This window comes from Molossus molossus, unplaced genomic scaffold, assembly GCF_014108415.1.
Source record: "Molossus molossus isolate mMolMol1 unplaced genomic scaffold, mMolMol1.p scaffold_m16_p_18, whole genome shotgun sequence".
Taxonomy (NCBI): domain Eukaryota; kingdom Metazoa; phylum Chordata; class Mammalia; order Chiroptera; family Molossidae; genus Molossus; species Molossus molossus.
This window is the reverse complement of record NW_023425353.1, coordinates 20,853,381-20,869,070: the sequence shown is the minus strand read 5'-3', so window position 1 is coordinate 20,869,070 and position 15,690 is coordinate 20,853,381. Positions and strand designations below refer to the sequence as shown.

At 61.5% G+C, this 15,690-nt stretch overlaps 1 protein-coding gene across 1 annotated transcript in view; it reads left to right on the top strand.

Moving 5' to 3' along the window:
• The first annotated feature begins 2,397 nt into the window (after positions 1–2,397).
• The window catches only part of STAB1 (stabilin 1), a 27,686-nt gene continuing 14,393 nt past the window's right edge, over positions 2,398–15,690 (top strand). Inside the window, exons 1-25 of the mRNA XM_036267010.1 lie at positions 2,398–2,514; positions 6,361–6,497; positions 6,787–6,902; positions 7,138–7,223; positions 7,291–7,360; positions 7,728–7,823; positions 8,130–8,240; positions 8,496–8,692; positions 8,882–9,012; positions 9,178–9,305; positions 9,575–9,663; positions 9,868–10,008; positions 10,152–10,292; positions 10,471–10,533; positions 10,830–10,943; positions 11,036–11,089; positions 11,326–11,406; positions 11,804–11,962; positions 12,345–12,410; positions 12,631–12,726; positions 12,942–13,028; positions 13,518–13,629; positions 14,312–14,498; positions 14,600–14,693; positions 14,804–14,962. Of these exons, the coding sequence (XP_036122903.1) occupies positions 2,434–2,514; positions 6,361–6,497; positions 6,787–6,902; positions 7,138–7,223; positions 7,291–7,360; positions 7,728–7,823; positions 8,130–8,240; positions 8,496–8,692; positions 8,882–9,012; positions 9,178–9,305; positions 9,575–9,663; positions 9,868–10,008; positions 10,152–10,292; positions 10,471–10,533; positions 10,830–10,943; positions 11,036–11,089; positions 11,326–11,406; positions 11,804–11,962; positions 12,345–12,410; positions 12,631–12,726; positions 12,942–13,028; positions 13,518–13,629; positions 14,312–14,498; positions 14,600–14,693; positions 14,804–14,962 (2,796 nt within the window). The 5' untranslated portion in view covers positions 2,398–2,433. The remainder of the gene's footprint in view (positions 2,515–6,360; positions 6,498–6,786; positions 6,903–7,137; positions 7,224–7,290; positions 7,361–7,727; positions 7,824–8,129; positions 8,241–8,495; positions 8,693–8,881; positions 9,013–9,177; positions 9,306–9,574; positions 9,664–9,867; positions 10,009–10,151; positions 10,293–10,470; positions 10,534–10,829; positions 10,944–11,035; positions 11,090–11,325; positions 11,407–11,803; positions 11,963–12,344; positions 12,411–12,630; positions 12,727–12,941; positions 13,029–13,517; positions 13,630–14,311; positions 14,499–14,599; positions 14,694–14,803; positions 14,963–15,690) is intronic.

Here is a 15,690-nt window from a genome sequence, read left to right as displayed (position 1 = left end):
GTTCATCTGGGTCTTTTATTTCAGGCCCCACTGGGGTTCCAGCAGGGCACTGGCCCAGGGCATGGCCTGCGGGAGAGAGGGTCCCCTAGAGATGCGGGAAGGTGAGGTACTAGGGGAAAGGAAGGAGGAGGAGAGGCAGAGGGGAAGAAGGGCAAGGGGGGTGGCTCCCCCAGGGCCAGAAGCTGGTTGGGTGGCACTGGGAGGAGGTTGTGAAGGGGCCTCTGGACAGAGCCGTGCTGGGCTGTGGCTAAACCATGAGCCTCAGGGCAAACAAGTGCGGAGCCCCAGGCACACCTGGCTCACTGGCTCCTCGCCCTCTGCCTTCCTTAGGTCCGGAGTGTCACACCTGGGCCCAGCCCAGCAAAGGCTGCAGCCTGTTGTAAGGGTAAGGCCTCGAGTCTGGGATGTCTTACTGCGTGGGGTCTGGGGGTGTCACCAAGATGGCTGTAAGGGAAGGCCTGTGGGGAGCTGGCCGTGCCCTTCTGGGTCTGCTCGGTGGGAAGGGGGGATTGCCCAGGGCGCCCTGCTGAGACAGAGCCTAGGGCTTCTTTGGGACCCAGCCCTTGTGCCCCACCTTTAATCCTTCTCTACCCCCGCCCCCCGCACCCTAGAGCAGAGCCCTTAAGTCCCATTTGCCTCCCCCTCTCATCCTGGGCCAATCAGGAGCCTCAGTCCCCCAGGTGCAGGGCCATACGGGCAGGATTGGAGAGGAGCTGAGTGGGGAGCGGCCAGCCTAGCTCCCAGGCCTGTGTCTGCTCTGTTTTCCTTGGGTGCCAGCAGGTTGGGATCCTGGCCTAGAGGATCTGTCACCCTCGGGAAGTCTGGGGGTACGTGGGGGGCACCACTACAGGATGGGTCTGCCCACTGAACACCCCTCCCAGCCAGTGGCCCCGCCAGTGCAGGGGGAGTGGGAGCCTGCTGCGGATGAGCAGGAGGGGTAGTTGACAAGGCTTCCCCCAGGCAGGCTAGCATCAAAGGTCTTCACAGGTGTCCACCCATCTCTACTCCTCTCAGTCAGTCCTCTGTAAATAGGACAGTCACAGCCAGAGGCAGGGTGTACCGTAACCCAGGCATAGCACATGGAGGCCTCACCACCTGGCTACTGTGCAGGCCCTACAGCCCAACATGTTAACAGCTGACCCAGCCTGGGTCCAGGGAGGACTTGACCTGCAGGGAGAGGTGGTGCAGTGTCGGGGGTGGGATTCTCTGCAGACAGCAATCGGGATTTTATCTTTTTTTTGCATTTATCTTCAGATAGAGTGGGAGGGAGAGAGGGAGGAAGAGAGAGAGAGAAACATCCATGTGAGAGAGAGACATCGACTGGTCGCCACCCACATGACCCCAACCGGGGCTGGGGACAAACTGCAACCGAGGTACGTGCCCTTAGCGGGAACCATACCAGGACTCTGGTCCGCAGGCCGACCTGAGCCAAACCGGCCAGGGCGGGATTTTATCTCAACATTGGTTAGCTGAGCAACCTTAGACAAGTTACCTAGCCCTCTGAGCCTCAGTTTCCCCACAGTAACAGATGATAAAAGTAGCCCCATTCATTCATTTGTTCCACAAATCTGTATCGAGCATCTGCTGTGCGAACCAGCCAGGCACTGTCCCTGTTCTCCAGTAGCTGACATTCCTACAGGGGACTGAACATTAACTAAACAAACCAGGGTCGGCTGGTGGCCAGTGCCCTGAGGCGATGAAGGCTAGTGACCTTTGACCTGAGGTCAGTCCCTGAGAAGATGTGGAGTGACAGCAGCACCAAGATAACTGTCATGGCTGGGGCAGAGTGAGGGCGAGCAGCAGTCGGGCTGGCCTGGTGTGGCCCCGTATGGAGTGCAGGGCTCCTGAAGAGGACAGATGGAGCCGGAGGGAGAGCACTGCGGGGGCCCTGGGGAGGGAGGTCTAGAGACTGGTCAGAGGGGCAGCTGGGGCAGGTGGGGGGAGGAGCGGTCCTCTGCCCACAGCACAGGACTTGGCAGTTCCCCTCAGCAGTTGGAAAAATTGATGCAGACAGACCTGATTCAAGAGCTGAATCCCCAGAGCCTCTGCAGATACTGGGGTGAGGAGTTGTGTGCATTTGCGTTTGAATTTGTTTCACAACCTCTGATAGATCCCAGGTTTGTAGCTGGTGGGGAGTTGGAGGCTGTGATGCCAGGAGAAGGGTCCCAGGGCCAGGAAGCCCCAAGCAGGGCCTGGGTCATCCACGCAGGGGTCAGTAGCCAGCACCTTCCCTTCCGCCTGCAGGCTGCTGATAGGCAGGAGGAAATCCTGGCTGGTTCCTGTGGGGGTGAGCTGACAGGCCTGGAGGCTGCTTTTAAAGCGAGTGCCCGCCCCCATCCCACTTGCCCGCCCTGTGCCTGCCTCCCAGAGCTCATTCCCCACGCAGGCTCTCCCAACTCTGCTGGACAGGGTGCCTGCCAGACGCCGCTGGCCATGGCAGGGCCCCGGGGCCTCCTCCTGCTCTGCCTCCTGGCCTTCTGCCTAGCAGGCTCCAGCATCATCAGGGGGCAGAAGGTGAGTGTGAGCTAGTTGCAGGGGTTATCCAGGTAGCCAGGCCCTGCTGGCCAGTGGTGGGAGCAGGGGAGGGAGGATGCACAGATCGGGCACAGACTGGGGACACACAGGGCAGCTGGTACGTGTTTGACCCTCCCTGAGCAGGACCAGAGGGCCAGGCTGTTGTGTCCGTCTCCCTAGGCTGAGGTCTGTGTGGCCGCGTGGGGTGGCCGGGGTGGCAGCCTGCCATCCCCCGTGTCCAGCCAGCCAGCCATTGGTGTGGTGTGGCCGCCGTTCCAGGTCTCCCGAGCCTGAGGGTGAGGTGCAGGGCCAGGCCTGTCCCCCTGCCTTCCTGCCCTCCAGCCCAGACTGAGGCCCAGTTTGGGGTGGCCCTGGCCTGAAGATTAGAGATGTGATCACCCCCAACCCTCTCGGGGCTGACAGACAGGCTCACGTGGCACAGGTGTGTGTGTATTGTGTGTGTGTGCGCGCGCGCGCGTGTGTCTGTGCCCAACCCCAGGAGTGCCCAGAGGCAGAATGAGGTCTCCTGACCTCGGTTTCTCTGGGTAAACGGCAGCCAACAAAAACACCCTCAGGCCTGAGAACTGCCGTGACTGGGTGCACAGCCCTGGCACACCCAGTACTGTCTCCTCAAACCCTCCCAGCCCTGTGCAGTGGGCCTGTCACCTGAGGAAGCCAAGGCCCCAGGATGGTGGGAACAGGTCAGGCGGCTCGCACTGTGCTCCAGCTGCTTGCGACTCCCCGTCCAGCCGTGTGGGGGCAGCAGAAGGGTCCTGGTGTGTGCCCACCCCTCCAGGCTGCCCCTCCACGGGCCCACTCAGGCCCCGTAATGGGTCATTGTCCCAACTAGAGTTTCTGGAAGGTCCTTCCACCTAAGTGTGGAGATGATCACCAGGCTGGGCTGCTTCCTGGTGAACCCCCACCCCCCCTCCCCCTCCGTGAGGCCCAGTTCAGCTGATTCTTGAGGCAGCTGCTGCTGCCCCTGCATCACCAACAGGCAGACTGCGGCCCAGAGAGAGGATTTGGCCCGGTTCCCACTGGCAGGCAGAACCAGGACTAACCCAGGCCCCTGCCACCTTTGGGCTTTCTCTCTTGTACCTTGTGGTCCCTCAGGGAAGAGGCTCGGGGCCAGGTCGGGGTGGGGACTGGCAAATCTGAGGCTGCAAAGGTGACAGTGATGATGGAGAGCCAAGGGCTACAGCTGTCCCCGCAGGTGGGTCCCTGCTCCCTCCTGCCTCAGTTTCCCTATGTGTGCAATGCAAGGGAATTTCAAAGGCGTTGCTCCCTCCTATATTCTAGAAACGGTTCAGTGACGGGTTTCAGACAGGACTTTTTCCTTGTCAGAGACTCATGACTCTGCCCGCCTCCAACCCTGCCTTCCAGGGCTGGGGCTCACCCGCCGGGCCAGGGAAGGGGGCCCAAGGGTCCATGTTGACAGGGACACAGCATTGCTGGGCTCGCCTGACGCACCACCCGTCACTCAGCCCTCCCAGCATCCCATGTTGTGTGAGACCCACTATAGATGGTAGGAAACAGGCTCTGAGGAGAAGGGATAACCTCTGGGTCACACAGCTGGTGAGGGGCAGGGACAGGACTCAGACACACGCAAGTTCAGGCGGTAGAGGCATGGAAGGCTTCCTGGAGGAAGGGAGTCTTAGCCCTATCCTAGGAGCATGCTGGTGCGTACAGGGCCTGTGGTCTCCAGCCGGGGTTTGGAGGCAGAGGGGCGTTGATCCAGGCCAGGGGAACAGGCTAGGGTTCCCTTCCTCTGAGGGAGTTTGGTCTCTGGGCCCTGGACCCCAGCTTCGGGGAATTTCTTCCACTTTCTGATAAACTCAACATCTCGTGTCTCCTCAACTTCCCCAGCAGCGTCTCTGGGAAGCAGACATTGCAAAATCAGTTCTGGATTTGGGCAGGGAGGGGGGCAGTGTCTTCCTGGCTCAGACGGATCCCGAGGTACCCCCAGGAAAGGGATCTGATTCAGCACTTGGACGTGATCCAGCCTCACTGTCCAGCAGCACCAGCAGTGAGACTGGAGGCTGGGCCGCTCGCTGATGCTCCTCCGTGCCTGAGTGCCCGCCTGTGGGCTGGTCCCGGAAGTGTGATTGGCGGCTGGCTTAGCCATCCATCACCATTTCACACACATTTATACATGAGATGTTCTGTGAATGAGCGTCCACCAGGACACCTGGTTCTGGCCTCTTCCTGTGCCTGGAATTCACCCACCACTTTATCAAGAGTAAGGACAGTGTGCTCCCATTGCCCCCAGCTCCTCTGCAGGGCTGACCAGCATTCCGCTAGGAGCTGGTCCGTGGGCCCGTGGTGACCACCCTGCAGCTGTGCTCAGCTCTCTGGCCAGGTGGTCCTCAGGAGAGTCCGGTGCCTGCTGAGCCTTTGCCCTGAGCCAGCAGCTGCCTGACCCTGGAGTTACCCAACTTCCTAGACGCTCCCTGGCTCAGCAAAGACAGCCTGGGGAGGGGAATGAGACCACACTCCCAGCCCACATCTTGGCGTGAGGCCGCTCAAAGCAACTTCCCTCTGCCGACCGCAGAGGGTTGCGCAGAAAAGGCCAAATCACAGTGGCGGAAGGCCATTCCTCTTCTCGTGCTTTGAGGAGCCGCACATCTGTGTGTTCTAGGAGAGAGCCGGGGCTCACTCCCTTTGGACCAGTGCGTCAGCATTTTTTAGATGAAAACATCTTAACCCTCCAGGCTGTGCCCCAAGCCCCTCCAAACATCCATCGAACACACCTTCCCAGGGCGCTTTCTCCCACTTACAACCGAGGAGTTTGCTTCCGTCCCTCCAAGATACAGTGCTGTGGGTTGCTGTAGAGGTCACCCCAGTGATGGGACTTGGGACAGGGACCGCAGGGCTTTCTTGGCACTCTCAGGGCACAGCCTCTTCCCCCTGCCCCGGCCCCACCTTGTTCTCTCCGCAGCAGCCAGAGGGCCCGTTGAAAACACAGACTGAGTCATGGGGCTGCCCAGACTCCACCTGGCCTCTAGCCCCCCTCCAGCCTCTCCTTGGCTGCTCTCCGCACGTAGTTGCTGGCTCCCTCCCTTCCCTGCCTCTTGCCCCTCCTCTCCCCTCTGCCAGGAGCACTGCCCCGGCTGTTCCCCGAGTCCTTCAGGCCCCAACTCGATTGTCACCTCCTCCAGGAGGTTGCCCGGGTCTCCAGCCTGGCTCCCCTCAGCTCCCTTGCTGCCCATTTGATGACAGCTGGGTCCCAGCCAGTGGGACCATGAGCTTGGCCTGGGGTCAGGGTTCCAGAGCGTGACTGCTTGGCCCACATGTGTGTAGACGCCCTCACCAGCTTGCCCACACGGGCCAGCCTCTCAGGTCTGGGCAGGCTCCGGGGTCCCTTGGGCTTGCAGAGAAGGTCATTGGACAACAGTGCAGATATGCTCAGAGCAGAGTGGGGACAGGTGTCTGCCCTCCCAGTGTCAGCATGTCACTCACTGTTGTTAAAAGGCGAGAGTGAGCACTAGGTGCAGAGTCCAGGTTCTGGTCTGGGTAGCTCTGAGCAGGGGCCACCCACCGGGGTTTAGTTTCCTCATCTGAATGGGCTGAGGTAGAACCAAACGGCTGGATTCTCTTCATGTCCAGAAGCATAGACCCTGAGATTCTCGGCCTCCCTGTGGGCCCTGGGTGGAGGTACATGGCTGTAGACACAGGGACATGCACGGCAGTCACAGCCTGTGACCGGCAGGTTTCCACTGCCTCATCACGTCCCCACTGAACGGGGGAACCGAGGCCTGAGGAGGGAGGCGAGCCCTGGCATGATCAGGACAGAGTCAGGGCTGGGGCAGGGTCCAGACCCCTCACCCGAACCCACCCGTGGCCCAGGTGTGGTCCCGACGCTGCGACGTGAAGACCAGGTTTGTCACTCACATGCCCTGCACCATGTGCCCAGCCATCAAGAAGCGGGTGTGTCCCTTAGGCTGGGTTCGTGAGTACCCGGAGAAGATATCACATGACTGCCGGTATGAACCCCACCCCCGTCCTTGCCCACTTCGGGGAGTACCCTTGGGGTGTCTGGGGACCAGGAAGAGCCTGGCAGGGAGGGCAGGGCTCACTCACCCATGCATCTGTCGGCTCCTCCAGTGGGGAAGACAGAAGAACGAGTGAGGGTGGGGGCAGGTGGTGGTTATTGGGTCTACTGTGTGCCAGGCCCTGTGCTCGACTCGGCCTGGCTCAGAGAGGGGAGGTGGAATGAAACACTGGGCCCTACACGGCACCCTGCCCACCACCCTGCCCACCCTGTCTCGTCAGCTACGAGGTGCAGCTAGGGGACTCTCTGCTGTCCATGAGTGGCTGCAGCGTGGCATGCTGGAAGGACGTGGTGCAGAAGGCTTGCTGCCCTGGCTACTGGGGATCCCAGTGCTATGGTATGGGGGGAGGGGTCCCCACTTCGTTCCCCGCACCCCAGCCCCGGGGTCCCCATCAGCAGCCTCTGCCTGCATTCTCCTCCTTGTTTGTGTGATGAGCACTGCCAAGCGCAGACACAGCTGCCGGGCTGCCCTGGGGAGGGGCCGCCGCAGGGCTGCCGGCTGCCGGGAGCTGCTGGGGTCAGGGATGAAGCCAGAGTTCTTAGACTACAGCTGAGTTCTGGGGGTTCCACAGAGTGCCCTGGGGGGGCAGAGACCCCATGCAACGGCCATGGGACCTGCCTGGATGGCATAGACAGGAATGGGACCTGCGTGTGCCAGGTAAGAGTCGGGCCGGCGGGCTGGGGGCGGCGGGGGGCCGCACTGACAGGGTGTGTTCCTCCACCAGGAGAACTTCAGCGGCTCAGCCTGCCAGGAGTGCCGTGACCCCCGCAGGTTCGGGCCTGACTGCCGGTCAGGTGAGCACTGGCAGGGGGACGGGCCAGTGTCCGCCCGGGGGTCCCTACAACCACTCCCGCCAGCCTCCCTTCCGGCCCCTCAGCCTTTCACTTCCCCTCTAGGAACACACTTAGCGTCACCACACCTCCGGCCTTTGCACATGCTGCTCTCAGATGCCTCCTGCAGGGCCTTCGAAGCCCTCCCTGAACCCCAGGCCGGGCCGGGCGCCCTCTGGGCTTCCGCCTCTCCTGTCGTGGGCATCACAGCTCGGCACCCTTGACGTTGGGCCCGTTGGAGCTGAGTTCTGGAAACACGGCAGGGACTCGGTGTCCCTGTGTGTCCCTGGGTGATGCTAGGGTCCCACCTGTCCCTGTGTGTCCTTCCCAGTGTGCAGCTGTGTGCATGGCGTGTGCAGACATGGGCCACTCGGCGATGGCAGCTGCCTGTGCTTTGCTGGATACACTGGGCCTCGCTGTGACCAAGGTGAGCAGTGCTGCGCTGGGCAGCGGAGCAGTGGTCCTCCCTCGGTGGCCAGGACAGCATGGGTCGACTGGGTGACGGATGGGCCTGAGCCTCAGTAGGACCTCTGTCCACACGCTGATTTCTTTCTAAGTAGAAGCACACAGCTGGTGAGGTGGGGGTCTCAGATGAGAGCCCCGCTGTCCAGAGGCTCAGAGAGGGCAGGGCCCTGACCAGAGACACACAGCAGATTGGGCAGAGCATCTGTGCTCTTGTGTTTCTTTCCAACCTGGGTTTTGGCCACAGCAGTACTCTCCCTTCTCCACTCAGAGCTGCCCGAGTGCCAGGCCCTGCGCTGTCCCCGTAACTTCCAGTGCTCCGCGGAGGCCCCCTCCTGCAGATGCCTGCCTCCCTACACCCAGCAGGGCAGCGAATGCCAAGGTGAGTCTGTGACCTCGAGGTGGGGAGCCCCAGCTCACGGTGAGCAGGCACTGGGAAAGTGTCCTTTTCGACCTGCACATGCAATCTGGCCATTCATAGCGAGGAAGAACTATCCCTGAAGGAGGTGAAGGGGGCTTGTCCCCAAGGTCTAGATCAACCTGCCCACCCCCTCTTCGGGCCTTCCTGATAGAAGCTATGGAGGAGACAGGCTCTTGGGAGCCCAGCTCACCTGGGCTTTCCTTCCTGCCCCGGCAGCCCCTGACCCCTGCCAGCCGTCGCCCTGTTCCTCAGTGGCCCAGTGCTCAGTGGGCCCCACCGGGCAGGCACAGTGCCGCTGCCCCAAGGACTACCATGGCGATGGGACAGTGTGTCTGCCCCAGGACCCATGCAACACCAACAATGGCGGCTGCCCCAGCAACTCGACCGTCTGTCAGTACGAGGGGCCAGGCAAGGTGAGCCAGTGCTGCCCCTCAGTCCACCCACCCACACTGGCTGCGGGACCCGGGCAAATAAGGGCTTTCTGGGAGCCTCAGCTGCCCATTTGTAAAACAGATAGGGAGGGTGGTTTGGGGGCCGAGCAGAGTTCTGTGGGTGTGGCAGGTGCCAGCAGTACTCATGGACACCCTCCTGGTCCTGCCCAGGCCTTCTGCACGTGTAAGCCAGGCCTGGTCACCCCCAACCACAATGCTTCTGCAGGCTGCTTTGCCTACTGTTCCCCCTTCTCCTGTGATCAGTCAGCCACCTGCCAAGTGACCCCCGACGGGAAGACCAGGTGGGCACAGGAGCCTCAGGGTGGGCACTGGGAACAGGGCAAAGAGGGTGGGCTGGGAAAGTGAGGTGTGCACCCTCAGCTCAAGGCCTGTGGGGACAGGTTGGGGTGGGCCAGGAGGTGGGGACTGTCCCCACCCCTGTCCTAACCAGTTCTCCTGCCCTCTAGCTGTGTGTGCAAGGAGGGCCAGGTGGGGGATGGGCGTGCCTGCTACGGACACCTGCTCCATGAGGTGCAAAAGGCCAGTGCCAGCTCCGTAAGGGCCTATGGACTGAGAATCACTCTCAACATGCTGGGTGTGTGGCCCCGCCCCTCGAGCCCCACGTGCTGTCAGGGGGACAGGGTGGGCTCTGCAGAAACACCTCGTTTTTCTGCCCAAGAGCTGTGGAAGCAGTGGGTCGTGGTGGGGTGCATGGTGGAGGTGGGAGTTAGTCCCCCAGACTCTGATGCCCACACCTACCCCAGACCTAGACCCAATGGCCCCTAGCATAACTCTCCAAAACTGAGAACTAATGCCTTAGGGTCTCCCCAGTCCATTCTGACGCACCCTGCCCTGTCCTCCCAGACCAGGGCTGCCGGGAGATCCTCACCACATCAGGCCCGTTCACGGTGCTCATGCCGTCCTTCTTCTCCAGGACCTTCTGGACCATGAATGTGAGCCCCTCCCCCGTGAGGCTGAGGCCTTTGCCTCCTTCCTGGACCCTCGCCCAGGCTTCAGGGCCTGAGAGAGTCCCCGGTCTCCACTCTGGGAACTGAGGCCTGGGAGGCACCTTGTCCCCGCTGTTGCTCGGGCAGGGTGGCATGAAGAGGACCACCTGCCCCGGGCCCCTGGGCACTCCGATTCCCTTGTGCCCGCAGGTGTCCCATGCCCAGCAGCTCTGCAGACAGCATGTCATCGCAGGGCAGCACATACTGGATGACTCAGGTGCCCAGCAGCAGACACGCAAGTGGTGGACACTGGCTGGGCAGGAGATCACTGTCACTTTCAACCACTTCATGGTAAGGAGCGAGGACCTCAGCCTGGGGACCAAAGAAGTCACAGGTGGGGGACACAGCTCTGGCAAAGGTGTGGGGGTGGAACAGAGTCTCAGAATAGGGGGCTGGGAGGTGAAATCTGAGCCAGAGGTCTCACTTTTTAGCAGAAATATACCTACAAATACAAAGACCTACCCCTGCAAACATTCACCATCCACAAGGCCAACTACCCAGCAGCGAACGGTGTCTTCCACGTGGTCACTGCCCTGCGGTGGCAGCTGCCACCAAAGCTCCCTAATGATCCCAAGGTAAGCCAGTGTCCTTCTCCCCCCACCCTGTGCCACTGGGGACCCTCTGGCCCCACAAAAGTTAGAAAGGTGGCAGAGGTATTTCTGGGCAGGGCTACAGCACAGCTTTCTTACCTCCGGAGCTGAAGCAGCCTCATCGATGACTCTTCTGCGGCCCTAATGATTGTCCCTCCCACAGAGAACCATTGGCCAGATCCTCGCCTCCACCGAAGCCTTCAGCCGGTTTGAAACTATCCTAGAGGTGAGTGTGGGGGAAAGGTCACAGCTTATCTGGTCTTCTGGGCCAGGACCCTCATTAGCCACAAGCCGCTCCACAGTGATCTGGGGTTCTGGGGTAGCACAGGTTTTGCCCATGCCCGCGTCCTAGGACTTGCCCGTTACCATCCTGAGGTCCTGCAGGGGCGTGGACCTGTTACTGATGTCTACCACTTACTCCCGGTGGGAGTTCCCGCAGGCCGAGGGGAGCAGGGCCCAGGCAGGGCTCAGAGGTGGGGGCTGCCCACAGAGCCTCCCTGAGCCTGCCCCCCACCACCACAGAATTGTGGGCTGCCCTCCATCCTGGACGGGCCCGGGCCCTTCACCGTCTTTGCTCCAAGCAACGAGGCTGTGGACAGCTTGCGTGACGGCCGCCTGATCTACCTCTTCACAGCAGTAAGCTAGGCAGAAAGAAGGGGCGGGGACCTGGGTTCTCTAGGGTCTCCATCCCCCACTGGCCTCCAGCAGCCAAGCCCTCTCCCCTGCAGGGTCTCTCCAAACTGCAGGAGCTGGTGAGGTACCACATCTTCAGCCAGGGCCAGGTGAGAGCTCTCCTCCCAGAGGGTGGCCCGCTGGCACCCCGTGCTGCTGTCTGAGGGTTTGTCTGTGGATTCCAGCCTTCCGGGGGCCCTCTCCTCTCCTTGCCCATCGGGACTGTCACAGTACAGAGGAGGCCTGGGGACCAAGGCGTTAGCTCTGAGGCACCTGGACAGAACCGGTGTGGCCCCAGTGTGTGTGGCTAGTGCCCAGCCTAAGGCTTCCCTCTCCTCTGCCCCAGCTGACCGTTGAGAAACTCATCTCCAAGGGCCGGGTCCTCACCATGGCAAACCAGGTCTTGGCTGTGAATATCTCCGAGGAGGTGAGGTCCAGGAGCATCGGGACGGAATGGACCTATGGAGGGGCTGGGGATCAGTGGCCAGTCATTCGGCCTCCTTCAGACCTGCCTTCGTGCTCCTGTGGCGAGGAGGCCCTGGTGGGGTCGTATGGGAGGCAGGCACAGATCAAAGCCTTCTCTTGCAGCCTGACAGGCGGGAGGGCTCCAAGGGGGAGGAGGGAGAGCACTCGGTGGGGGTGCTCCAGGTGGCGGGAACCATGTGGGTCAGGGCACAGGGGCGAGAGCGGGAGCAGTGCCGAGGAGAAGGGAGGAAAGAGCAGGGCAGGCTGGCCTTTCGTGTCCCCGAGCCGCAGAGGTGGCGGCGGCAGGGGCTGGGCTGGGCCTACTGGCTGGACGGGTGACACACTGGGCTCTGCCACAGGGGCGCATCCTGCTGGGCCCGGAGGGGATCCCACTGCGGAGAGTGGATGTGCTGGCTGCCAATGGTGTGATCCACATGCTGGACGGCATCCTGCTGCCCCCGACCATCCTGCCCATCCTGCCCAAGCACTGCAGCCAGGAGCAGTTCCAGGTCGTGCTGGTGGGTGCCTGCCCACCCCAGGCCTTCCTGAGACCCTGCACGGCTGTGTGGGGTCATCGTCGGAGAGTGGGCCGATGGTGGCGCTGGGGCCCAGGCACAGACCCCACGGACCCTCCCAGACTCGCCCACATCCTTTGTCTGCCGGTCGTCCCTTTGAGACCTCTCTTGCCTCTTCTGTCCGCTGTCCACAGCCTCCTGCTCAGGCCGGGGACTCACACTCACACTCCCTCAGGCCCTTCCCTCTGCCTGCATGCCATCTCCTGGCCCTCCTGTCGTTGACTCTGTCCCAGACCCCAGCTCTTGGCTCCGTGCCACTTTCTTAGGATATGCTGAATAAATACATCAGGATTAACTGCTCCCCCCTTCCCCGTGCCCTGCCCAGGGCTCCTGTGTGGACTGCGAGACCCTGAACACCTCGAGCGTGTGCCCCCCTAACAGCATGAACCTGGTGAGCATCCCTTGGCCCAGCCCTGAGAGCTGACCCCAACCGCCCGGGGTCAGGGGTGGGCAGTGGGTCTGGGAGGTGGGACTAGACCTGGAGCTTCGGCACCCCTCAGCCCTGCCGAGGGTGGAGTGTTGGACTGAGGGGCCTGAGGACCCTTGACCAGGGCTGCCTGGCAAAGGGGGTCAGCCCAGGACCCGTGCCTGCTTTGTCTGACCTGTCCCAGGACATGTCCCCTGAGGAGTGTGTCTACACCCATGACCCTACTGGGCTCAACGTCCTGAGGAAGGGCTGCGCCTACTACTGCAACCAGACCTTCCTGGTGAGCCTGCCACGGGCTACGCGCTCCTCCTCGGCCCCGGCTGGGGCTTCGCGGGCTGCCTCCCCCAAGCTGAGCCGCCTCCTGGTGCTGGCACAGGGGTCCCAGAGGGACCTCACCCACCCCCTTGCTCTAGAGATGGGACCAGGGAGCAGAAGCACCCGGGGCAGTGGGGTGCATGGTGGCAGCTGGGCCCTCAGGCGTGCTCTCTCTTACAGAAACGTGGTTGCTGCAAAGGGTTCTTTGGGCCTGACTGTGCCCAGTGTCCTGGAGGCTTCTCCAACCCCTGCTACGGCAAAGGCAACGTGAGTCCCTCCTGCGGGGTGGGGGCGGACTGTCCCAGGTTGGCCAGTGACTGGCCGAGGGTCTGAGCCACACCTGCCTGCCTCCATCGGGCCTCGGGCTTCTCGTCCCAGGTCGTGGAAGTTGAGTCCTATTATTTTTACTCTTCTAATCAGAAGTAATTACTTAGATGTATATTTTACATCTACTTGCCTAAAGGCTATGTGTGAGGAGTTTTCTTTCGGGGTCTGCTTTTGCCACTTGTAGCATCAGGCTCACTGGCACCTGGCTGGGGAAGCCCACAGGAGCTCCGTGTCTCCAGGCTGAGCCGCAGTCAGTGGCCGTGAGGCCTCCGGGCCGGGCGCCCTTTAGGGGCCTGGCTCTTTGGCAACACCAGTGATTTGGAAGATCCCGGGTGCGGGGAGCAGGAGCTCAGCCAGCCCATTGTTGAACGGGGAGTTGGGGGTGTGGAGAGCCCCTCGTGACTGACCCTGCCCCCTGCCCGTCGCCAGTGCAGCGATGGCGCCCTGGGCAATGGAGCCTGCCTCTGCTTCCCGGACTACAAGGGCATCGCCTGCCACATCTGCGCCGACCCACACAAGCACGGAGAACAGTGCCAGGAAGGTGGGTGGTTCTGGCCCAGGCTGCCTGCCGGGGACACAAAGGTTCTGCTGGGAAGGGGGCTAGGGACTCCCATGAAGGGAAGCAGAGTCCCAGGAGGAAGGGTTAAACCCCGAGTGGAGCCCTGGCCGGTTTGGCTCAGCAGTTAGAGCGTCGGCCTGCGGTCCTGAGAGACCCGGGTTTGGTTCCCGCTAAGGGCATGTACCTCGGTTGCAGTTTGTCCCCGGCCCTGGTTGGTTGTGCGGGTGGCAGCCACTCGATGTGTTCCTTTCACATCGATGTTTCTCTCTCTCTCTGTTCCTCTCTCTCCCTCCCACTCTACCTGAACAAACAATGGAAAAATGTCCTCGGGTGAGGATTAAAAAAAAAAACACAAAACCCCGAGTGGAGGAGGATTTGGGAGCAGAGATAGATGTGTCCTTCATCATGGCAGGAAAAGAACCGTGGTTCATTCCAAGGCCTGGTGGGGGATTTGGGGGCAAGGCAGCCAGAATGGGGTGACTGGAAGCAACAAATGCTCCCCTCTCGTTTCCTCTGCCCAACTTTGAGTCTCGGATGAGCCTGGTTTTATAACCCTAAAGTCAAATCTTTGCTGGCCGCCCCATTCCCAGCACCCCCTAGCTGCTTCCTGGCTCCCAGACAGCCCTGCCCCTGCCTCAGTTTCCCTGCTCCGTCTCCTCCCTAGACTGCGGCTGTGTCCATGGCCTGTGTGACAATCGGCCAGGCAGTGGGGGTGTGTGCCAGAGTGGCACATGTGCCCCAGGCTTTGGCGGCCGCTTCTGCAACGAGTCCACAGGGAACTGTGGGTCCACGGAGCAGGCCCAGAACTGCCACCTGCACGCCCGCTGTGTCAGCCAGGGGGGCATCGCCAGGTAAGGGCGCGGGCTTCCTCTCTGCCTGTCCACGACCTCACTGCTCAGTCTCTAGCCTCGTCCAGAGGTTCACGGGAGGCCCCTCATTCACCCACCCCCAGGTGTGTCTGTCTCGATGGCTTTGAGGGCGATGGCTTCACCTGCACACCCAGCAACCCTTGCTCCCACCCAGATCGTGGTGGCTGCTCAGAGAACGTCAGTCTCATTGTCCTTTCCCGGAAGTCCTGACTCGGGTGGGAGGTGGGACTCCTCTCCTCTCTGCCCACTGCCTGCAGCCCTAACTCATTTATCCCCGGCTCTCACAGGCCGAGTGCATCCCTGGGGCCCTGGGCACCCACAACTGTACATGCCACAAAGGCTGGAGTGGGGACGGCCGTGTCTGCATCGCCATTGATGAGTGTGAGCTGGACGCGCGAGGCGGCTGCCATGCCGACGCCCTCTGCAGCTATGTGGGACCCGGGCAGGTGAGGCGCACAGGCCTGGGCACAGCAGAGGGGGTGAGGACATCCCCATACCCCACCTGACTTTAGGAATATCCACTCCAGGAACTGAAGCTCAGGGTCTGAAGCCTCAGACACAAATGAGAACCCAGTTCTGAAACTGAGTCGCACGATCTGGAAGCTTCGGACGTGCCGGGAGCCAGAGATGGCTCCAAGAGGTTTCGTGGGAGTCAGCCAGGGCCCGTCTGGGCGGCTTTTCCAAATCAGAGGCTGTGGCTCCTGCCTCTCAGGGATAAAGGACTCTTATAACCAAATCAATGAGTTCTCTGCTCTAACCGGGCACTGGGGCCACCGTCTTCTGAAAATCAGTTTGTTCGTTCACACGTTGATTTCCCACGTGTTACCAGGTTCCCTGTTCTAGACTTAGGAATTTGATGCTGAGCAAAGCAGGAGGAGACCCTGCCCCAGGGGAGTGATCGCCTCGAATCTTTAGACCCATGGACACCAACTCTAGAACTTTGCATCCTCAGGCTGGTCACAGGGCCTCAGAACCTGGAGCCTTTCCTGGGAAGCACTCCGGGCCTGGTAAACTTGAGGACTGGCTGGCACCTAAGAATATCTAATATGCCAACTGGAAGGCCAGGCCTGGCTGCTTGGGGATCAGCCTCTTCCTGGCCCAGACCTGTGCAGAGACCCAGGGGGCTCCCTGCCCTCCCCCCAGGATGGCGTGAGCCACCGGGCCGTGGGGCCTC